The 23,593-nt window shown below is 42.1% G+C and overlaps 1 protein-coding gene across 1 annotated transcript in view; it reads right to left on the bottom strand.

Moving 5' to 3' along the window:
- Nucleotides 1–10,030: 10,030 nt before the first annotated feature.
- The window catches only part of LOC140204235 (ras-related protein Rab-38-like), a 35,913-nt gene continuing 22,350 nt past the window's right edge, over nucleotides 10,031–23,593 (bottom strand). The window contains exons 2-3 of the mRNA XM_072270776.1: nucleotides 19,624–19,904; nucleotides 10,031–11,588 (exon numbers count right to left, since the gene is read on the bottom strand). Of these exons, the coding sequence (XP_072126877.1) occupies nucleotides 11,439–11,588; nucleotides 19,624–19,904 (431 nt within the window). The 3' untranslated portion in view covers nucleotides 10,031–11,438. The remainder of the gene's footprint in view (nucleotides 11,589–19,623; nucleotides 19,905–23,593) is intronic.

Raw genomic sequence — 23,593 nt, 5'->3', positions numbered from 1 at the left:
GCTTTGATCATGGAAGAGCAGCATGTGAATTTATATTTCTTTAAAGTCAAAAAAAACCCATCAATACAAAAATGAACCAGGAATTGTACACAAAATGTAGACTGAACTCTAGGATTCAAAATCATCAAAACAAGCAATTGATATTCAAAATTATCGAAACAAGTTCTGATCTAGAACTGCAGATTATTGCACAAGTTTAGCATTCTTTCTACTGGGCATTTTTTCCATAACTTTTGATTTTCATTGCCTTGAACTTGTTAGTAATAAGAAAATTTCTATTGATTTTCCAGGCAGAATGAGGCTTATTAAAATCCTGGTTAATTGTTAGCACAACAAACAAGATCTCACATTCTGAACAGATGTAAATACTTTAAAAATATAAACGCTCAGCCCACCCTTCCCCACCACTGAAATGGAAAATTAATCAAATCCAATGATGCTATTAAATATTGTAATGGTGCTGGCCAGAGAGTTAACCTGCTTTCTAATTTGTGACTGATACTGAAGTAAGATTAGCTCTGCGGAGAAGGCAAATTTCTTCAGAGCATTCCTTGTGGATAAGGAAAGTATTTCTGGTCAGTTCATCCCAACACAAAGACCCAGGGATGGAATCAGTCCGTAAGCTGCCTATAAAAATCTGAGTACCAACAGATCGGCAAGGGGATTTTGACTTCCCATGTCCGTACTTCCCTGGCTATTTATGCACACCATTCTTAGTCGTCTGCTGAGAATGCAGCCCAGAACTACAAATTGACTAACTTAGTACTTGGAAAGCTTTGTTTGATACTTATTTCAGTTCTTATCCAGGAAATGTATAATTATAAAGTACTGAAGCTAACAATCAATTGTTAATAAGTCCAGGATAGAGATATGGGAGAACATGGTGACTATGACCAAGATTCAAGAATATGTGTAAATTGTCAGCATGAAGGATGATCATAGTGTACATTTAAAGATTCACTTTGTCACATGTTCATTGAAACATCAAAACCTACTGTGAAATGTGTTATTTGTCTCAACGACCAACACACCAAAAGATCGAAGATGTGCAGGGGGAAGCTAGCATGTGCCATGATACCTCTAGTGCTAACATATCAAGCCCACAACTTACTAATCCTAACCTATATGTTTTTGCAATATGGGAGGAAACCCACATGGTTACGGGGAGAATGTATGAACTCCTTACAGACAGTGGCAGAATTGAACTCGAGTAGCTGGCGCTGTACTAGCATTAACAGCTATGCTACCATGCTGCCCTCTATGCTTCTATACTAGCCTAGGAATATACGAGTTATTAGGCCCAAGTAGTTCTCATTTTTTAAATCAATCTACACCAGGATGAGTCCAAGTTTTCTTCCAGAACTGCATTTGGTCAACTATGATATATCCTTTGAACTTACACTGTCTAATGTATTTCCCCATTTTACAGCTTTAATACTTTGAGTGAACAGTCATGTTTTTTAACTCTTTCATCTTATCCAATGAAAAAACTATTGTTCCCAAGTGCAAGTGACAAACATTAGATTTTCTGAATAAACAGTGTTGTACAAAGTAATTTAAAGTGAAACCCTTTATTAAGAACTGATGGTACCACTTCCTTGATTAAAACCCCGAAGAGAAATGTCATTAGAAACTAATGCTAAAGGACATTCATACAAAATTGGAGTAAATTTCCTATTTTACCCCTCATGATCTTAGCTTATATACTGAATGTAAAGTAATCAGCTCTGAAGGTATGGCTTTGGATGAGAAGAGGTACTGGATAAAGTACAAGTTGCAAATACAACATTTTGGTGTAAAACTCTTCTGAAACAGGAGGGTACAAATTGTGCTCATCATGTCTCTCCATCCCAAAAAAAGGACTTTTCCAGTCTCAGGGTTATTGTGATAATTTACCAAGTTCCAAAGAAGTTCTGCTGTTGCTCAATCCTTGACAACACTCCCAGAAATTCAGTTTAAACCCCCTTTATAAGTACAAAGTGATTCAAGGACAGAAACACATTAAAATCTCAGAAGGCATGACAAAATTTTCAGAAATATTATCTAATCCCCCACCAGGGCTTGGCATTAGAAAATATAGCTCCTTGACATTCAAATCCCTCCTTACAGCCTTGGTACCAGGACATATCACAATCCAATGCCTAGTGTTACTAATAACAAGATTATGGGAGCTGCAGATGTTGATACAATCTTAATGTATGCGTCTGATCATGATACGTTTGTTGAATCACATTGCACGTCCAATAGGATTTTCAACAGGATCTTCCAGAGGTGCTGACAAACAAAGTCATGAATTCTAGTATACATAACCTCATCAGAGCCACAGGCATGACTGATTTCTGCCGCCAAGGAATCTTTGGAGGATGATGGAGAGCTGCGATGCCATGCACCAAGTTGACATGTTTCCTGTGGAAGGAACCATATGCTAACACATGTCCTTACATTCTATGCCACTGAATTGCAGAGTATCACCGTGCTAAAGAAACACTGTAAATTAAACCATTATCCACGTATTTGCCAGGGATATCTACAGATTAAAACACATTGTTGTAATAAAATTGTCACATTGAAAATATTTGCAACCCGAGTTACTCCCATGTTTCTTCATTCCATCAATAAACAGAAAGAAATATCTGCATCCAGATATTCACAAACATTCCTGTTCTATCAAAGTAACTCAGCTTTCACCTGAAGTTGGTATCATTTTTAGCCTGTGCATTTACATTAGCAGGGTGTTAACTGCTCAACTCGTTTCATGTATATCCCCAAACCATCTTTTCAATTCTAGGCAAGCTTTGTAAGCTTAAGCTAATCATTTTCACAATGTGCTGACGAATTTGGAAGTTTGTTGCCCAAGATACCTGTCTGGCACAACAGAGGATGAGCAGGGTAATAAATGAGTATTTCTAATCTATATTTACTGTGAGATGGTCATGGAAAGTAAGGAATTCAGGGAAATAAATAAAGGTATATTATAACTGGGGTGATATACTGCGTCCGGTGCTCCCGATGTGGCCTTTTATATATTGGCGAGACCCGGCGCAGACTAGGAGACCGCTTTGCTGAACATCTACGCTCTGTCCGCCAGAGAAAGCAGGATCTCCCAGTGGCCACACATTTTAATTCCACATCCCATTCCCATTCTGACATGTCTATCCACGGCCTCCTCTACTGTAAAGATGAAGCCACACTCAGGTTGGAGGAACAACACCTTATATTCCGGCTGGGTAGCCTCCAACCTGATGGCATGAACATCGACTTCTCTAACTCCCGCTAAGGCCCCACCTCCCCCTCGTACCCCATCTGTTACTTATTTTTATGCACACATTCTTTCTCTCACTCTCCTTTTTCTCCCTCTGTCCCTCTGAATATACCTCTTGCCCATCCTCTGGGTTCCCCTGTCTTTCTTCCCGGACCTCCTGTCCCATGATCCTCTCGTATCCCCTTTTTCCTATCACCTGTCCAGCTCTTGGCTCTATCCCTCCCCCTCCTGTCTTCTCCTATCATTTTGGATCTCCCCCTCCCCCTCCAACTTTCAAATCCCTTACTCACTCTTCCTTCAGTTAGTCCTGACGAAGGGTCTCGGCCTGAAACGTCGACTGCACCTCTTCCTACAGATGCTGCTTGGCCTGCTGCGTTCACCAGCAACTTTGATGTGTGTTGCTTGAATTTCCAGCATCTGCAGAATTCCTGTTGTTTTTATTATAACATACTGACAACAGGCTACTGTGGGCGGCAAGGGAGGAGATTGCTGAGCCTCTGGCGATGATCTTTGCATCATCAATGGGGACGGGAGAGGTTCCAGAGGATTGGAGGGTTGCGGATGTTGTTCCATTATATAAGAAAGGGAGTAGAGATAGCCCAGGAAACTATAGACCAGTGAGTCTTACTTCAGTGGTTGGTAAGTTGATGGAGAAGATCCTGAGAGGCAGGATTTATGAACATTCAGAGAAGCATAATATGATTAGGAATAGTCAGCATGGCTTTGTCAAAGGCAGGTTATGCCTTACGAGCCTGATTGAATTTTTTGAGAATGTGACTAAACACATTGATGAAGGTAGAGCAGTAGATGTAGTGTATATGGATTTCAGCAAGGCATTTGACAAAGTACCCCATGCAAGGCTTATTGAGAAAGTAAGGAGGCATGGGATCCAAGAGGACATTGCTTTGTGGATCCAGATTGGCTTGCCCACAGAAGGTAAAGAGTGGTTGTAGATGGGTCATATTCTGCACAGAGGTCAGTCACCAGTGGTGTGCCTCAGAGATCTGTTCTGGGACCCCTACTCTTCGTGATTTTTATAAACGACCTGGATGAGGTAGTGGAGGGATGGGTTAGTAAATTTGCTGATGACACAAAGGTTGGGGTTTTGTGGATAATGTGGAGGGCTGTCAGAGGTTATAGCAGGACATCAATAGGATGCAAAACTGGGTTGAGAAGTGGCAGATGGCGTTCAACCCAGATAAGTGTGAACGTGGTTCATTTTGGTAGGTCAAATATGATGGCAGAATATAGTATCAATGGTAAGACTCTTGGTAGTGTGGAGGATGTGAGGTCCGAGTCCATAGGACACTCAAAGCTGCTGCGCAGGTTGACTCTGTGGTTAAGAAGGCATATGGTGCATTGGCCTTCATCAATTGTGGGATTGAGTTTAGGAGCTGAGAGGTAATATTGCAGCTATATAGGACCCTGGTCAGACCCCACTTAAAGTACTGTGCTCAGTTCTGGTTGCCTCACTATAGGAAGGATATGGAAACCATAGAAAGGGTGCAGAGGAGATTTACAAGGATGTTGCCTGGATTGGGGAGCATGCCTTATGAGAATAGGTTGAGTGAACTCGGCCTTTTCTCCTTGGAGCGACAGAGGATGAGACGTGACTTGATAAGGGCGTACAAGATAATGAGAGGCATTCATCTTGTGGATAGTCAGAGGCTTTTCCCAGGGCTGAAATGGCTAGCACGAGAGGGCACAGTTTTAAGGTGCTTGGAAGTAGGTACAGAGGAGATGTCAGGGTTAAGTCTTTTTTTTTAGAAAAACACAGAGAGTGGTGAGTGCGTAGAATGGGCTGCTGGCGACTGTGGCGGAAGCAGATACAATAGAGTCTTTTAAGAGACTCCTGGACAGGTACATGGAGCTTAGAAAAATAGAGGGCTACGGGTAACCCTAGGTAATTTCTAAGGTAAGTACATGTTCGGCACAGCTTTGTGGGCCAAAGGGCATGTATTGTGCTGTAGGTTTTCTATGTTAACAAGGAGGGTGGCGGCAGTCTTAAAGCAGAATAATGTGGATAAATCTCCAGGACCTGTTCAAGTGTATTGCAGGAAGGAGGAGAAGAAAGTGCAAGGGGCTTTCCATCCTCTTTAGCCACAGGTGAGTTTCCAGAAGATGACCAATATTGCATCTTTATTTAGGAAGGGCTGCAAGGTCAAGCCTGTGAATTACAAGACAACTGTGAGGTGCGACATTTTGGCAAGTTAAAGCAAGGCAGGGCTTGCACAGCAAATGGCAGAGCCCTGTGGAGTGTTTGGGACAGAGACCCCAGGGCATGGGTACACAGCTCCATGACAGAGGCAACATAGGTAGCCAGGGTGGCAAAGGTGACATTTGGCACACTTGCCTTATTCAGTTGGGACATAATTTTGCAACTGTGCAAGTCATTGGCAAAATAATACTTGGAGTACTGAGCTCAGTTCTGATCGCCCCTGTAGGAAGGATGTGACGAGAATGTTATTGGGACCAGAAGGTTTGAATGATAAGGAGAGGCTGGATAGGTGGTGACCTTTATGTTCCATTTAAAAAATAGTTTGCACAGCTACTCTCTTGCCCATTCCCCTAATCCGTCCAAGTCCTTCTGCAGCCTACCGGTTTCTGCAACACTACCTGCCCCTCCACCAATCTTTGTATCATCAGCAAACTTGGCAACAAAGCCATCTATTCCATCATCTAAATCATTGGTATACAGCATAAAAAGCAGTCCCAACACCAACCCCTGCAGAACACTTGTCACTGGCAGCCAACAAGAAAAGAATCCTTTTATTTCCACTCACTGCCTCCTAGCAATCAGACAGAGCTCTAACCATGCCAGTAACTCTCCTGTAATACCACAGACTCTTAACTTGGTAAGCAACATCATGTGCGGCACCTTGTCAAAGACCTTCTGAAAGTCCAAATATACAATATCCACTGCATCCTCTATCTATTCTATTTGTAATCTCCTCAAAGAATTCCAACAGGTTCGGCAGGCAAGATTTTCCCTCAAGAAGACCACGCTGACTTTGTCCTATCTTGTCCTGTGCCTCCATAACCTCATTCTTAACAATTGACTCTAATATCTTCCCAACCACTGAGGTCAGGCTAATTGGTCTATAATTTCCTTTCTGCTGCCTTCCTCCTTTCTTAAAGAGTGGAATGACATTTGCAATTTCCCAGTCCATTGCAGCATGCCAAAGTCTAATGATTTTTGAAAGATTACAAATGCTTCCACAATCTCTACTGCTGCCTCTTTCATAACCCTAGGGTGCTGTTCATCTGGTCCGGGTGACTTGTGTACCTTTAGGTCTTTCAGCTTTATAAGCCATTTTCCCCTTGTAATAGTAACTGCATTCACTTCTCTTCCTTCACAACCTTCAACTAGTGTCTTCAGTGAAGACTGATGCAAAATACTCATTTAGTTCATCTCCTTGTCTCCCATTAATATTTCTCTGGCCTCATTTTCTCGCAGTCCTATATCCACTATAGTCCTGATAATAGAAACATAGAAACCCTACAGCACAATACAGACCCTTTGGACCACAAAGCTGTGCCAAATATGTCCTTACCTTAGAAATTGCCTAGGGTTACCCATAGCCCTCTATTTTTCTGAGCTCCACGTACCTATCCAGGAGTCTCTTAAAAGACCCTATCGTATCCGTCTCCACCACCATCACCGGCAGCCCATTCCACACATTTATTTATTTATTTCTTTACTTACTTACTTATATACTTGTAAAATCTTTTACGGTCCACTTTAATATTATTTGCTAGGTTTTTTTTTCATATTTCATCTTTTCCCTCCTAATGATTCTTTTACTTGCTCTTTCAGTTTTCAAAAGCTTCTCAATTCTCTGATCTTCCCACTATTTTTTGCTTTGTTGTATGCCCCCTCTTTGGATTTTACATTAGCTTTGACCTCCCTTGTCAGCCATGGTTGTACTATTTTGCCATTTGAGTATTTCTTCATTTTTGGAACACACCTATCCTACACCTTCCTCATTTTTTCCCCAGAAACTCACACCATTGCTGCTCTGCTATCATCCCTGCCAGCATCTCTTTCCAATTTACTTTGGTCAACTCTTCTCTCAACCCATGGTAATTTCCTTTACTCCACTGAAATACTGCTATATCAGACTTTACTTTCTCCCTATCAAAATTCAAGTTGAACTCAATCATATTGTGATCACTGCCTCCTAAGGGTTCTTTTACCTTAAGCTCCAGTTCTTTACATAACACCAGTCAAGTATAACTGATCCCCGAGTAGGCTCAATGGCAAACTGCTCTGAAAGCAGTCTGGCAGGCATTCAACAAACTCACTCTTGAAATCCATTACCAACTTGATTTTCCCCAATTGACCTGCATGTTGAAATTTCCATGACCATCATAACGTTGCCCTTTTGACACACTTTCTCTCTATTCCATTGTAATTTGTGGTCCACATTCCAGCTACTGTTGGGAGGCCAGTATACAACTGCCAGAGGGACCTTCCACCCTTGCAGTTTCTGAACTCAACCCACAAGGATTCAACATCTTCCGATCCTATGTCACATCTTTCTACTGATTTGATGCCATTCTTTACCATGCCCCCTGCCCCCACCCACCTTCCTAACCCTTCAATACCATGTGTAATCAGCTCCCAACCTGAACCACCCTTCAGCTATGATTCAGTGATGGCCGCAACATCATACTTGACAATCTGTAAATGCACAAGATCATCCACCACATTTTTTTTTTTAAATACTCCACGCATTGAGATACAACACTAAGTGCTGTATTTGCTCCCCTTTTTCATTCTGCATCCCTAATGCACTGTTACTCACCCTGCTGGCTGCAATTTTGTCCCATTATTTGCCTGCCCTTCCTGACTGACAGCATGCCAATTTTCCTTTTTTTAACCATTTGTCCTATCCTGAAGTCCCTTCACTCCAGTTCCCACCCCCCTGCCAAATTAATTTAAGCCCTCCCCAACAGCTCCAACAAACCTGCCCGGGAGAATATTGGTCCCCCTCGGGTTCAGATGCAACCCATCCCTTTTGTACAGGTCATACCTCCCCCAGAAGTGATCCCAATGATTCAAGAACCCTTCCCCTGCACCAGCTTCTCAGCCACGCATGAATCGGCCAGATCATCCTGTTTATACCCTCCCTGGTGCTTGGCACAGGCAGCAATCCAGAAATGACTGGGCTGTTATGTGCTTGAAGATATTGACAGAGGATATTCTTGCACATTTCTAGAGTTAAACGCACATTTAGCAACAAAAATATTGTTTTTTTTCTATTAGTTAAAATAGTGTCAACAGTTTAAGATCAGTCAGGATGGCAGCATTGCTAGAAAGCAGCCTCCATATCTTGGATTGGCTAAGAGTCAACTATAGTAGTCACAAGGCACTGATAATATTATACTACAGGAAATGTGAAAGTTTTAACAGAAGCCTTTTATCTTGCATCTTATGATTATAGAACAATATTTTTTTTTGAAGTAGAGGGGAAAAAAACTCCCCAATGAATTACAGCTAAATTCTACATCAACTTTGTCACCACACTAGAAATAGAAATGACAGGGCAAAAGACCAAAATCTGCTCCAAAACCAACTTGATTATAGATAATTTTAGACACAGGAATGTCCTAAAGTAATTCAAGGGATTGACAAAATTTGACACAGAGTCAATAGCAAGATTAGAGCAGATCACCAGCCCTAATGGACATCGATACTAATTGAGTGAAGGGAGGAAAAAATATTGGCTACACATATACTGTAATATCCTATATTACAGGAATGGTCACATTCCTAGGCCCCCAGGGATGAAAGAGAAGTGGTAGGAGCTCCCAAAGATGACTTCATTTGTATACATTCAGCTATGATGCATCAATTGAAGGGGAATTAATCTTAATAAGTGACAGTCTACCCATGAAATAGGCTACCCAGTCCTGCTAAAGGATCTCGGCCCAAACATTGGCTATAATCCCCACCCTCCCCGCCAAAGATGCTGCCTTTTCTGTTGAGTTCTTTCAGCAGCTTCTGTGTGTTGCTTTACTCCCAAATGGTTTGCAACAGGGCCAGCAAAGCTCAGCATTAGCAGAGTCACTGAAAAGATGTTTTACAATGTTGGTTAATAACAATTTCCTCCAGCCAGGCTGGTGCAAGTTCAGACAATGCCATAACTCAAAAGAGCTATGAATGCTAACAGCTGACAAACATTACCTCAGGCCTTGAGCATGGAATTGTTCATTATGAAACATTAATCGAAGGCAGCACGCGACACAACTAGTCAGGCTGCTGACTCATTGCTCCAGCAGGTTTCATTTTTTGCATTTCTTTGTAATGTTTAGAGCAAGGCCAAATCCTGGTGTTCTTGCTGTGGCCAATGTATTGCTCATTCCTGACATCATTGAATGAAATTAGTTGTCTGCTTGAGATGGTTGGGATCACAAGACTAAAAGTGGAAAAAAAACACAGCTCTTCTAATTAAAGATTGTTGCAAAATCTGTAGAGTCGAGTTCTGCACTCAGGCCTGAGAATATGATCAGTGCCATATCCTCCTGTTCATTGTTTAAATGCCCAACAGCATTCTTGATTTTTAACAGGACTGCACTGCTTTGGACCCAGCCTATAATGACAATGATGTACTGCTTTGATCTGGTTGCCAGTCCAGTGCTCCTGCACCTTAAACTTGCATTTGTTGATGTATTGAAAATTAAAACTAATGCTTAGCACATCAGAAGTGGAATCAACTCTACAGGTTTAACCAGAGCAAGTTTATTAATAAATAAATTGTACTCATACAGTTTCCTGAAATATCAAATCAGGAGAATGTGGTAGATAACAAAATACAGAGACATTACAAAGTCCCAAATTATCCAAGTTAGGATATGCCAACGACAGCTCGGTGGAGAAATAGGACCTTTCACATGCAATTCGATACCAGCAGTTACCTTGACAGTGAAGAGTGGGAAGGAGCGACTGCAAAAAAAAGCACGAACACTTATCTAGACCCTCATCTATATTAAATAGAATAGTGATTCTACTTAAACACAACCAATTATTAAAGTGTGCAGAGAAGCAGCAGGACCAGTGAACCATAAAGAAAATCAATGTTTAGTTTTCACTATTGGGTGTGAATTCATAACCACTAGACTTCAAGTTCTATTTGAGCGTCATCAGTACGGACTCGAACATCCTCTGCAAAATTGCACTAGATGGCCATTGCTGTTTACCACTCTCTTCCACTTAGTGGGCAAGAACAAACTGGGATGCAGGCGAAGGACATAATACAAGTGTATGTACTGTTTTTGAAACCGTCAATTGATCACAAGCTAACAAAAATAGGAAAGCTGCAGTTTGGCCACGGCACAAAAATGTGAATCTGGCAGAGAGGTAGATACTTTCAGAAAAACTTTGGGAAAGAAAAAACAGACTTCTTACTTTCCAAAAACCACCTCTTATTGCACACGACTGAAAAAGCAACACGATGCCATAGAAGTGGTGTATAAAAACCAAGACGCAATCAACATGTGAAGCTGAATGACCATCGCTCAGGTTCACAATGATGGCAAGAGTACTTCATTTGCAAATAATTAGGATAAGTGGACGAGAAACTGAAATAGTTTCCTTTCTAGTAGTGCAGGAGTGCCAGAGGTAGTTCTGACACTGAGACTTACTCAAGGAGAAAAGGTAGGCAGCCAAAAAAAAAAGCAGCAGCAATATACACGTCACAAGAATAGATCTGGTAGACTGGGGAGGAGGGCAAGTGGGGGAAAGGATCAAAGGGAAGTGCAGATCATTTAAAATAGATTTTCTTCCAATAAAATCAGTACCCAGAACACTGAATCAGTAAAGTGTCTAGATCCATTTTGAAAACAAAATCTCATACTGTCTTCCATCTTATGACCTGGTGTTATTGTCAATCCCAATCAAGCAGGGAAAAAAAACATTTAGCTGAGGCATCAATTAGGAGTTCCAGATGACACTAACAGAATGGGGATATGATCAATATAGACTTGCTTATGGAGGTAAAAAAGACCAACCCAAATGTTCTTGTAGCTGGTATGAGGCACTGACTACATGCAGTGGTCACTCTCCAGTGCCTCACCGAGTAAGCTGCTCATCCATGGAAGCTCTACATCGAATTCTCCGAAGTCCATCATTTCTCCACCAACCCCTGCCCTCCCCCACGGCAGAGACCCAGCTTTATTTTGTGCAAGCAGAGCAGCCAGTGTTGTTACTCTGTGAGAGCTGTTGCGATGAAATGATTTCAGGATCTGCAGGAGCTGCATCACTTTCCGCATTAATAATGTTTTCCACCAAGAGCCGAGCAGATTCTTCAATGCGGATGTTGTCCTCAAAAACAAAGTGCAAACAAACATTTAAAAAAAACTCAAGCAGTTAGAAAATGCTTAACAAATTAACCCCTTCCCCCTCCAAAAAAAAACCCCACATCCATCTGTGATCATTCAAATCAGTCTTTCAATTCCTGTAGAGAACCAAGATGACCACAGGTGATCTGGAGATACCATTTTGAATAAAAGGACACCATTCACAATGATACCGTTTCCAATGACAGACTCATTTCACACTCCCCCCCCCCCCCCAGTTCATCATTTGAAGCATTGCCATTAAATTTAGTTCCTGTACTAACCATAAAAAGTTATACAAGATCCCACAATTCTCCAGGAGTCCCAGATGGGGAGCGGCAAATCTTGGTAAAAAATTAATGTAAATAAATACACCAGCCTGGTAGCTACCCCAAGTATAAAGACTATTTATACACATGAGCGTCCTTTTGTGAGGGTCATCGTCAGAGGCAATTGACCAAGCACTAAATAAAGGAGCTAGGTTGTGTGTTTGGGGGGGCGGGGGGGTAGAAAAAGTGAAGAGGGGGTGAAGAACTGTACTGACATTTAAGAAGTGGCCAGTCTGTACTACAGAAGAATCGCTGAAGTGCTGAAGGAATACTCACCATGTTGAAATCGCGCACGCCGTTTAGAGTTCTATAAAGCAGAAATGGATGCAGAGGAGCCCATGAGCATCACAACCAAGACAAGTTATGCTGCTTTTCTTTCTCATTGAGTGTTAATATATGCATGGATTGGTTTATTTTGTGATCCAATAGTATTTAACTGGAGCACCATCTCGTGACTGTTCATGAACTACTCACTGTGCAAAACATTTTAACTATTTCAATCAGTAAGATTTGTAACTAGGTCAAAGGTGATAATGCAATCATTTCCTTCCATTAACAAAGCAAAGATTTCAGAAGTTAAATTTCAAAACAATGGGCAAGTTCAAATTTGAAATGCCAATTATTCCTGAGTTATTTGACCACTGACTATCAAGTTTCAGCTGCAAAGGTCATAAACCTCTCCTCCCACAAGACAAACTTTTAAAGTCTTTGAACCTGGAGGTCAGTTACTTGTTCCAGATTCTGAAAGCTTGTCAAGTATTCGATAATACTCTTGGACATTTATAATAAAAAGTTGCAATAAAAGAGAAGTTGATAGTAGTTAGTGACATTAAAGCATCAATGGCAAGAAAACTTAGCATCGAGTAGCTAATGGGAAGTTCACAGATAGGAGGTCAATGATCTTTCCTAGAGGTTGGGGTTTACAGCATACTGAAATTATTTAATTAAAGCCTTGGATGTACATACAAGTTCACACTTAGAAAACAAAAGGATCAATGGTGCCACAGTCAATGATAAAGAGGCTTTTCACCAAGGATGAGATTTACCTGGATGTTGCCTGGATTAGGGACCATGTCAAATGAGAATGAGGTGTTTAAAAGGAATAGATAGTGAACAGCCACCAACTTTTCCCCAGGGCAGAAATGGCCAATAAATGAAAGCACAATTTTAAGGTGAATGGAAGAAAGTATGGTGGGGGGGGGGGGGGAGGGTGGAATATCAGTAGGATTTTGTTTAGTATACATGCGCAGAGAGTGGTGGGTGCATGGAATGCACTGTCAGGGTTGGTGGTAGAGGAAGATACGTTAGGGACATTTCTTCGATAGCCTTCTAATTTTTCTTTCATCCATGTGCCTATGTGGGAGGGAAGAGTTAGGTTATTCCTGGAAAGTTAAAAGATCAACACAAGATCGTGGGTCCACGGGTCTGTACTGTTCCATGTTTAAGGATATAGAGTTGTATTTACTCCATGTAATTTTCCAATAGCAAACACTCAGCACACAATAATAGTGAACAGAAAATCAGGACCTTCTCCCAGCAACACCACCGCAACACTGCATTCCCCCCACCCCCCACCCCCGACAAGCAAATAACCTGGTCTCTTCCCTTAAACCAGAAAAAAACAAACAGTGAAGTACAAAGCGGAATATTACTATACTAGATCTCTCTCCTGTTAGACCAGCAAGATCGTTGAATTGCTGGGACATGCACAGAGCATGCCTCACATCAGCACCACCACATTCCTAAAAACCCAGGCAGTTAACCTGCAAGGACTCGTTCTTTAACAAGGCTCTGGTCTCTTTTACAAACTGATCAAATAACAGTATTCTTTCCACATTTCCTCAGGGTAGACTAAAGTAAAGCTCCTGACAAGAAGCGTGACCTAACATGACGTCAAACTTAACATGACCCAACCATTACAACTTAAAAACCCCAATCAGAGCCTCTGGCTGAAGGTCACAGCTATGGAACACTTCAGTGGCATGAAAGTCTCGAGAGCCAAATGCACTGTTCTTCAGCTATTTCTGGAACAAAGATACATCAATTTAGTAACGCAAGCACAAGGAAATCTGCAGATGCTGGAATTTCAAGCAACATACATAAAAGTTGCTGGTGAACGCAGCAGGCCAGGCAGCATCTATTCCAATAGACTTTTATATCAATTTAGTAAGTTCATTTTTAAAAATACCCCATTTCTACGTTTAGCCACAGAAAAGATTAGGACCTCAAGTATCCTTGTTGAGTTTAGTCGGGTGGTTTGAACCCCGAAAACAAAGTGCAGGCCTTTTTAAACAACCCAAAGCAAATCAACTTCAGATTATTTCATTAATCTCACGTGTAGTCTGAGGGCTTTTTAAAAAAAAAGTATGATTACAGTCAGCGGAGAGGATAGATTCTGAATAATTCAATGATTCAAGGGAAATTAAAGTAACCAAGACATGACTTAAGACATCACAAGAGATGTTAGAAGACATCCGAACTGTCCAACAAAAGCTGTGAGATCAGCTGACCCACCACCTCCTCCTGGGCAAATAGATTCCAGGCTGGAGTCCCATGACTACACCACCCCCACTCTGTCTCCTCTGAAAATGATATTCCCTACTCTCAGTTCCTTTGTCTCTGCCGCATCTCTTCCCAGGATGATGCTCACCCTTCCAGGAAATCAGATGCTCTTCTACTTCAGTGAATAGGGTTTCCCTTCCTCAACCATCACCCACATCGCCCCCATTTCCCAAACATCAGCACTCACCCCGTCTGCCCGCCGCCTTAACAGTGAAAGTTTCTCTTGTCCGTACCTACCACCTCATGAACCTCTGCATCCAACACACCATCCTCTGCACCTTCCACCATCCTCAAACGGATCCTACTAAACACATCTTAACCCCCCCCAACCCCTGACTCTCCACAGAGAATTGCTTCCTCCATGATTCCCTTGTCCCTTCATTCCTCCCCACTAATCTCCCTTCCAGCATTTATCCCTGCAAGTAGCCAAAGTTCTACGTGGGTATCCTTCAACCCGACGGCATGAACATCAATTTCTCATTCCAGTTTAAAAAAAATCCCTCCCTTCTTCTGTTCCCCACTCTGGTCTCTTTGTGAGGCAAGTGCAAGGATCAGTGCTGAGTCCATTGTTATTTGTCATCTATAATCAATTTAGAAGGATGAGAGGGGATCTGATTGAAACATATAAGATTATTAAGGGATTGGACACGCTAGAGGCAGGAAACATGTTCCCGATGTTGGGGGAGTCCAGAACCAGACGCCACAGTTTAAGAATAAGGGGTAGACAATTTAGAACTGAGTTGAGGAAAAACTTTTTCACACAGAGGGTTGTGGATCTGTGGAATGCTCTGCCTCAGAAGGCAGTGGAGGCCAATTCTCTGGATTCTTTCAAGAAAGAGTTAGACAGAGCTCTTAAAGATAGCTGAGTGAAGAGATATGGGGAGAAGGCAGGAAAAAGGTACTGATTGTGGATGATCAGCCATGATCACAGTGAATGGTGGCACTGGCTCGAAGGGCTGAATGGCCTACTCCCGCACCTATTGTCTATAATCAATGATCTGGATGATAATGTGGTTAAACGGATCAGCAGATTTGCAGACCAACCAACCTTGAGGTTTAGTAGATAGCAAGGAAGACCATCAAAGCTTGCAACGGTATTTGGACCAGCTGGAAAAATGGGCTGAAAAATAGCAGTTGGAATTTAATGCAGACCAAGGGTGAGGTGTTGAGATGTGGGAGGACCAACCAGGGTAGGACTGGCACAGTCAGCAGTGAGGCACTGAGGAGTGGAGTAGAAGAGGGCTCTGGGAACACAGACCATAGTTTCTTGGAAGTGGTGACACATGTAGATGATGTCCAAGAAAATGTTGGCACATTGGCCTTTATAAAGTGATGCTTTGAGTATACAAGTTGGGCGTTATATTGAAATGTTGACATTGGTGAGACCCAATTTGGAGTATTGTATGTAATTCTGGTCACCCATCCTTTTGGAAAGATGTAAATAAGATTGAAAATGAGCAGAGAAAATTGACGTGGATGTTGCTAGGATCCGAGTTATAGGGAAAAGTTGGACAAGTTTGGACTTCATTCCCTAGAATACAGAAGATTGAGAAGAGATTTGATATACAAGGTTAGAGGTAAATGCAAGCAGGCTTTTTTTCCTCCACTTGAGATTGGGTGAGACTACAATTTGAAGTCATAGGTTAAAGGCAAAAAGTAAAATGTTTAGGCAAACATGAGGGGGAACTTCTTCACTCTGAAGGCTGTGAAGGTGTGGATTGTGCAAATGGTAGATGTGGGATCAATTTCAGCATTTGAGAGAAATTTGGATGAGAGGGTTACAGCCAGCTATGATGCGAGTACAGGTCGATGGGGTTAGGCAGATTAATGGTTAGACAAAAGCTCAGCTTCTGTACTGTGGTGTTCTATGACAATCCGATATAGATTGGGAGACCACTTTGTCAAGCATCTTCTCTCCATCCATAACAGAGGATTTGTTGGTGGCCAACCATTTTAATGCCACTCCATATTCCAAGGTATTAGTGGGCATGAGGAGGCCACCCTCAGTTCAAAGGAACTAAACCTCATCCTGTTTGGTAGCCTCCAATCTGACAACAGGTACATCAATTTCTCCAACTTCCAGTAATTTCTCACCCCCTCCAACCCCTGTCCCCTTTTCCATTTCTGTTCTGGCTCCTCTCCTCCTCACCTGCCCATCACTCCCTTCTGGTGCCTATGTTCTACTTTCTCCATGGTCTAATCTCTTATCATATTTCTTTAATCTTCTACTTGTCCCCACCCATCATCTCCCAGCTTCTCACTTCATCCCCCCTTCCCCTGATACCTACCTTCCCCTTCATCTTCCTCCCCTCCCCTACTTTCATTCTGGCTTCTTCCTCCTTCCTTTCGAGTCCCGATGAAGCATTTTGGCACAAAACGTTAACTTTTATTCACCTTCATAGATGCTGCCTGACCTCCCAAGTTCCTGCAGCATTTTGCACATGTCACTCTGGATTTCCAGCATCTGCAGAATCCATTTTGCCTATAATCTATAGAGGATGAATAAACTTGGTTTGGTTTTTGTTTTAAGAAGTAGAGTGTCAGAGCAGAGTGGAGACCTGATAGAATCATACGAAAATACATCATGGAAACAGACCCTTTGGATCGTCTAGTCCAGGGGCTCCAAAAAGCAGTTAAATGGTAGGGATCCCTGGCATAAAAAAGTTGGGAACCCTGATGTAGTCCCTGCTGAACCATTTAGACCGCCTAGCCCAGCAGTCCCCAACCACCAGGCCGCGAGGAAGCGATTTGAGTCAGCTGCACCTTTCCTCATTCCCTGTCACGCACTGTTGAACTTGAACATAGGGTTGCCAACTGTCCCGTATTTGCCGGGACATCCCGTATATTGGGCTAAATTGGTTTGTCCCATATGGGACCGCCCTTGCCCCGTATTTCCCCCGCTAAGGTAGAGCGTTCCTATGAAACCTTTCGTGCTGAAATGGCGTGAAGTGAAGAAGCATTTACCATTAATTTACATGGGAAAAATTTTTGAGTGTTCCCAGACCCAGAAAATAACCTAACAAATCATACCAAATAACACATAAAACCGAAAATAAATAACACTAACATATAGTAAAAGCAGGAGTGATATGATAAATGCACAGCCTATATGAAGTAGAGATAATGTATGCACAGTACAGTCGGGAAGATGAAAGCAAACCCGATTGGGGGGGGGGGGGGGGAAAATCGGCATGTACGTGCATGCGCACACAGGTGCCCATGCAAGGCTTCATGGTCATGGTAGTCTTTCCTGGGGTAAAGTGTCCCAGGATTTGACTGCTACTTTTGTCCCTTATTTGGGAGTGAGAAAGTTGGCAACCCTAATTGTAAAAGACATGTTGAGGTGAGTTTAACCCTACTTGAACACCCCCCCCCCCCCCGGTCCGCAAGAATATTGTCAATATTAAACCGGTCCGTGGTGCAAAGTAGGTTGGGGACCCCTGGCCTAGCCCATCAACCTGCACCCGGATCCATGCCCTACTATCTAAGCACCTATCCAAACTTGAGTAGAAAATTGAGCTCGCATGCACAACTTGTGCTGGCAGCTCATTCCACACTCACAACCTCTGTGCAAAGTTACCCCTCATGGTCCTCTTAAACTTTTCATCCTTAACCCATTATCTAGTTATAGTCCCACCAAACCTCGGTGGAAAAAGCCTTCATTTACCTTATCTATACCCCCTTATAATTTTGTATACCTCTATCTAATCTCCCCTCAATCTATGTTCCAAGGAATAAAGTCCTAACCTACTCCACCTTTCCTTATGTCTTAGTCCTCCAATCCCAGCAACATCCTCAAATTCTCTGTACTTTTTCCAACCTTATTTATACCTTTCCTGTAGGAAGTGACCAAATCTTCAATCTTTCAGATTGGGCCTCACCAACACCTTAGTACAATTTCAACATAACATCCCACTTCCTATGGAGAGAACGTTGATTTATGAAGCAAATGTGCAAAAAGCTTTCTTTACGATCTTGTCTAGTTGTGATTGCACTTTCAATTAATTATTCACCTGTATTGCCAGATTCCTTTGTTCTACCACAATCCTCAGTGCATACTGTTCACTGTGTAAGGCCTACCCTGGCGATCCAACCAAAGTGCAACACCTCGCTCTTGACTGAATTAAATTCCATCTGTCCTCTTTCAGTCCATTTTTCCAACCAATCCAGAACCTGCTGCAAGCTCTGATGGTCTTCCTCACTGTCCACTACATCTTCAATCTAGGTGTCATCTGCAAATCTGCTGATCCAGTTAACATTATCATTCAGATCATTGATATGGATGACAAACAACAACAGACCCAGCAGCACTCCACCACTCACAGGCCTCAGGTCAGACAGGCAACCGTCTATAACCACCCTCTGGCTTCTCCCACAAAGCCAGTGTCTAACCCAATTTACTACCTCATCCTGAATGCCAAGCGACTGAACCTTCCTGATCAACTTCCCATGCAGGACCTTATCAAATGCCTTGTTAAAGTTCATGTAAGCAACATCCACTGCCTTGCCTTCATCAACTTTCCTGGTAAATTCCTCAAAAAAAAACTATTAGATTGGGTAGACACTACCCACCATGTACAAAGCCATGATGACTATCCCTGTCTATCCAAATACTCATATCCGGTCCCTCAGAATATCTTCCAATAACATTCCCACTACTGATGTCAGGCTCACTGGCCTACAAGTTCCTGATTTTTATGCCTTTCTCAAACAGTGGGACAACATTAAATGATAGTTTACAAACATTCTGAGAGGCACAAATAGTGTAGACAGTCAGTACCTTTCCTCCCACCAAATAATAATGTCAAGGACTAGACTGTAATCAGGATGAGAGCAGCAAGCTTAAGGAGGAAATGTGTGTTATTTTTAAAACAGAGTGGCGGGTTCCTGGAACTGTGGTGGAAGCAGCCATCATAAAGGGCATTTAAGAGGCTATTAACATAGGAATATGCAGGGAATGGACAGGTGATCATGAACAGACAGAAGAGATGGCTTAATTCAGCATGGTGCACAGATATCCTCGGCCAAAGGATCTTCCTGTGCGACATTAACAAGGAGCTTAGGGTCCATATTTAAATACCAAGCACCAGCACCCACCCCAACCCCCCCACAAAAATTAAATTTTCTTACTTTTGCTGACGTCTCGAACCAGGCAATGAAGCCGTTCTCTTTACAGAACTGATCCAGTTTGGGCAAAGTGCTGGTCAGACCGTCTTTGGCCTGGTCACATTTGTTTGCCAGTAAGATCGCAGGCACTGGCCTCCCGTTCTGCAGCCTCACTTTAGAGTCAAGATCACTTTTCCATTTCGAAACTGCCTCAAATGTTGATGCTCTGGATACATCAAAGACGATAAAAGCTCCCACTGCCTCCCGGTAGTAAACCCTAGTCATGTTACCAAACCGCTCCTGCCCTGGAAAAAAGATTTTAACAATTATTTTGTTTTCACCAAAAACAACACTAACCAGCACCCAATAACAGTATCAAATTATATTACTAATGGAACTGTAAACATCCCTTTGGATTTTGGATTCTTCATTCAATGTCTCTGTTGGTGATCAATTATAAAAACTTAGATAATGGAAGTATTAAATCAGTTACATGTTGAACACAATAGGAAGGAGAAGCCAGAGTCAATTCAGGATTAATAATGATATAGAGAAATTGCAGGAAGTCAAATAGCCATAGTGTTTGGTGCATCGTGGCAAGCTCAAATCAACATCTCTGGAGATCAATGGACAAAATTTCAAGAATGCCACCACCACAGGCAGAGATCTGGGCAGTCAGCTGAGCTATAGCATTCACACAGGCTGCTGGCAGCATTGCTAAGCAAGCCCAAACATCATCTCCAGCCAACTGATGGCATTTTGATCCACCTCAGCAGTAGTCATCTGCTTAGGATTTATTTTGTCATAATTCCAGATGTGGAAAAGGGTAACTGGAAGTATTTCACGTAGCCATGGACCACGCTGGGTGAGACTCTTCATCTGGCGAGATAGCCAGGTGGGCCGAGGGGGAAGGGGAGAATTCAGCTGAAGGGCGATTGGCAGATGGATGTGGGAAAGGTAGAAATACAAGATACTGGGAGGTGATAAGTGGAAGCAAAAGGCTCAGATGACTTCTCATAGGAGAGGAAGGTGAATAATGAAATAAAATTAGGTAGGGTGGGCATGACAGAAAGAGACCTAGATGGGGTATTGGTGTGATGAGGACCCATATGCCCATTACCTGTTGTCTGGACCCACCTATCATTTGCCAGCTCTTCTTCCACCCCCTTCCCTTTACATTATTATACCGGCTATATCCCCTCTGTCCCCCAAGTCCAGGTCAAGGGTCAAGACAGAACACTAACTGTTCCTTTCTCTCCACAGATACCACTGTAGTTCTCAAGTTTATTCTTTCCCTTTTCTGTTCTAGTTGATTTCTTTTGAGTACTACAAAGTATCAAGCAAAAAAAAAAGGCAAATCAAAATTTCACTCGTGTCATTCTCTCCCTTTCTCTCCACACCACCATCTGAAACATGCTGCACTGTTTCCCACTCCCGCGGCCGTTGTCCACACTTTTTGATTGGAGAATTTCACAACAGAATTGAATACAAACACAAGTTCTACGAGCCAGATGCTTGCAAGGCAGACATTTGGGCACAGAAATGCTGCTTTTTGGTCACATGGTTATTCAAGAATCATGTGGTCTGCCGCCTGCTTCGATGCCAACAGTTTTACAAGCAGCTTGAAGCATCCAATTTGCTTGAAGGCTCTGTATGCAAACAGTGTGCCTTCCCAACATTAAATCTGGAATACATTTGTGTCCCAATGCAATCTGAAGACATTACAATTAAGCAAGATGCACAGCTAAATCAGAAGTATTCAGAAATCTGCTATTACAGTCTGCAGATATGCAGCACATCTATCAATGAAGATTAATATAAAAATAAAGTTTGTGGTAGGGATGCACTGAGCAAGAAAAGGAAGTATAATTCAGCAAGAGCTAAAGGTTTGAGAATACAGAAAAGTCAATCTAGATTCGTTATCATTTAGATTATCAACAATTTAAAAGAACTGAGTAGCTATCAAGATTTGCACAAAATTTGCATGCATTACTTGTAGCTGTTGCCCTTTTAATTGTCCAATTTGTAGCAATACAGCTGTTCTCCATTGAAACAGTCAGCAGTGTCATCATAGGACTGCAGATCATGGGACCAAGATCTAAACAAGATTAACTGATTCTACTCCATGGAACACAAGGCATGCTACAAGAAAGCAACCGTAAAATTCTGCAACTGAAGATAAATGGAACAAAGACAAACAAGGAACAGCTTTTAAACACAAAAGAATTCTCCATTTTTGATTTAAAGTCAGGATACAGTCTTCGTTCAGGGCAAAATCTTGAAGTAGCTTTAAAACTGCTAACTGAAACAGCTTAGCATGTAGTTCTGCAGCCAAATCAAAGCTGTTCCTAGAAAAAAATAACAATCTTTTTAGATATGCTAGAACTTTAATTTACTGTCAAACAATAAATGACGGGTCTTGACCAAAAATATCAACTTTTCTTTTCCATGGATGCTGTCTGAGCTGTGATTTCCTTTGGCATTTTGAGACTTTTCCTATGTACAGTTTTACCAGTTGCTCTGAAGCAATAAGAGAGCTGTGACAAATCATTAGATTAATACATGTTACAGTCACCAACTAGAGTCCAGATCCAGGCCATGGTTACAGCATGGTTTATGAAGAAACAAACTGAATATAGATTCACAGGAATGAATTACAAGAGTTACTAATATATTCCACAGCTTTCAGCTGAGCGTTCTGTTGGAGTGCACTTTCTCTTGTGGCTTATCACTTTTCAAATTAGTCATTTGGGTACATGAGCTAGAACTGCTAAACCAGTGCTCCACACATTTCCACAGAAAGACCTACAGTTACAGACTTGCCTTCAGACTCTCACTGCCCAAAGCAGCAAGTCTGTTGCAAAACTAGGCAACAGTGTGAATATAGAAAATCTACAGCATATAACAGGCCCTTTGGCCCACAATGTTGTGCCAACCATGTGACCTACTCTAGAAGCTGCCTAGAATTTCCACACCGCATTGACTTCCCTTTTTCTAAGCGCCATGCACCAAACTAAGAGTTTCTTAAAAGATGCCATCATATTGCGGATGACACGAAGCTGGGTGGCAGTGTTAGCTGTGAGGAGGATGCTAAGAGGATGCAGGGTGACTTGGATAGGTTGGGTGAGTGGGCAAATTCATGGCAGATACAATTTAATGTGGATAAATGTGAAGTTATCCACTTTGGTGGCAAAAATAGGAAAACAGATTATTATCTGAATGGTGGCCGATTAGGAAAAGGGGAGGTGCAACGAGACCTGGGTGTCATTATACACCAGTCATTGAAAGTGGGCATGCAGGTACAGCAGGCGATGAAAAAGGCGAATGGTATGCTGGCATTTATAGCGAGAGGATTCGAGTACAGGAGCAGGGAGGTACTTTAGTCTTGAACGTATAAAATGGGCAGAATTAAAACGGCTACTTTAGAACTTTATTCAGAGGCAGCTTTGATGTTGGGTGTGACACATTCTTGAGTTATTGCCTGGTGTAAAGACTATTCCCAGAGTGCTGGTACAGTAAAATGAACAGCTTGGTGAGAAAATAGGCTCCATTTGTACAGAAGTGGCCTGGCGTCTTGGTTGTACTGTCAGTTCCAGATGTGCGGCTGGCTATGTTGGGGGGAGGTGTGCTACGTCCGGCCTAAGATGTAGGAGTTAGTTTTGCAGTCTACTCTACCTGTTCCAAAATTGGAATATCAACTTTTCTACCTCAGCAAGACTTTGTGCTAGTATTATTCCACAATTCCTTTATTAAAACGTGAATGTCTTGAATATTTTCAACAACCATGCCCACACCCTTTTACTACAAACCTCAAGATTCACAACTTGGAAGTTTCGTCCTATCTGTTCTACGTGACCAACTTTTTGCCTCCAGACAATAGCCAAGAAAACCTCCCTACACCAACACCCAGTTTGCACCAGATAAACCAAAGAATTTTGCACATTTCAATGAGATCATTTAATAACACCTTGATTTTTTTAAGAAACTAAGTTAT

This window comes from Mobula birostris, chromosome 10 (genome assembly GCF_030028105.1).
Source record: "Mobula birostris isolate sMobBir1 chromosome 10, sMobBir1.hap1, whole genome shotgun sequence".
In the NCBI taxonomy this organism is placed as follows: Eukaryota; Metazoa; Chordata; class Chondrichthyes; order Myliobatiformes; family Myliobatidae; genus Mobula; species Mobula birostris.
Note: the sequence above shows the minus strand (reverse complement) of the source record. Positions and strands in the feature narration are given on the sequence as shown.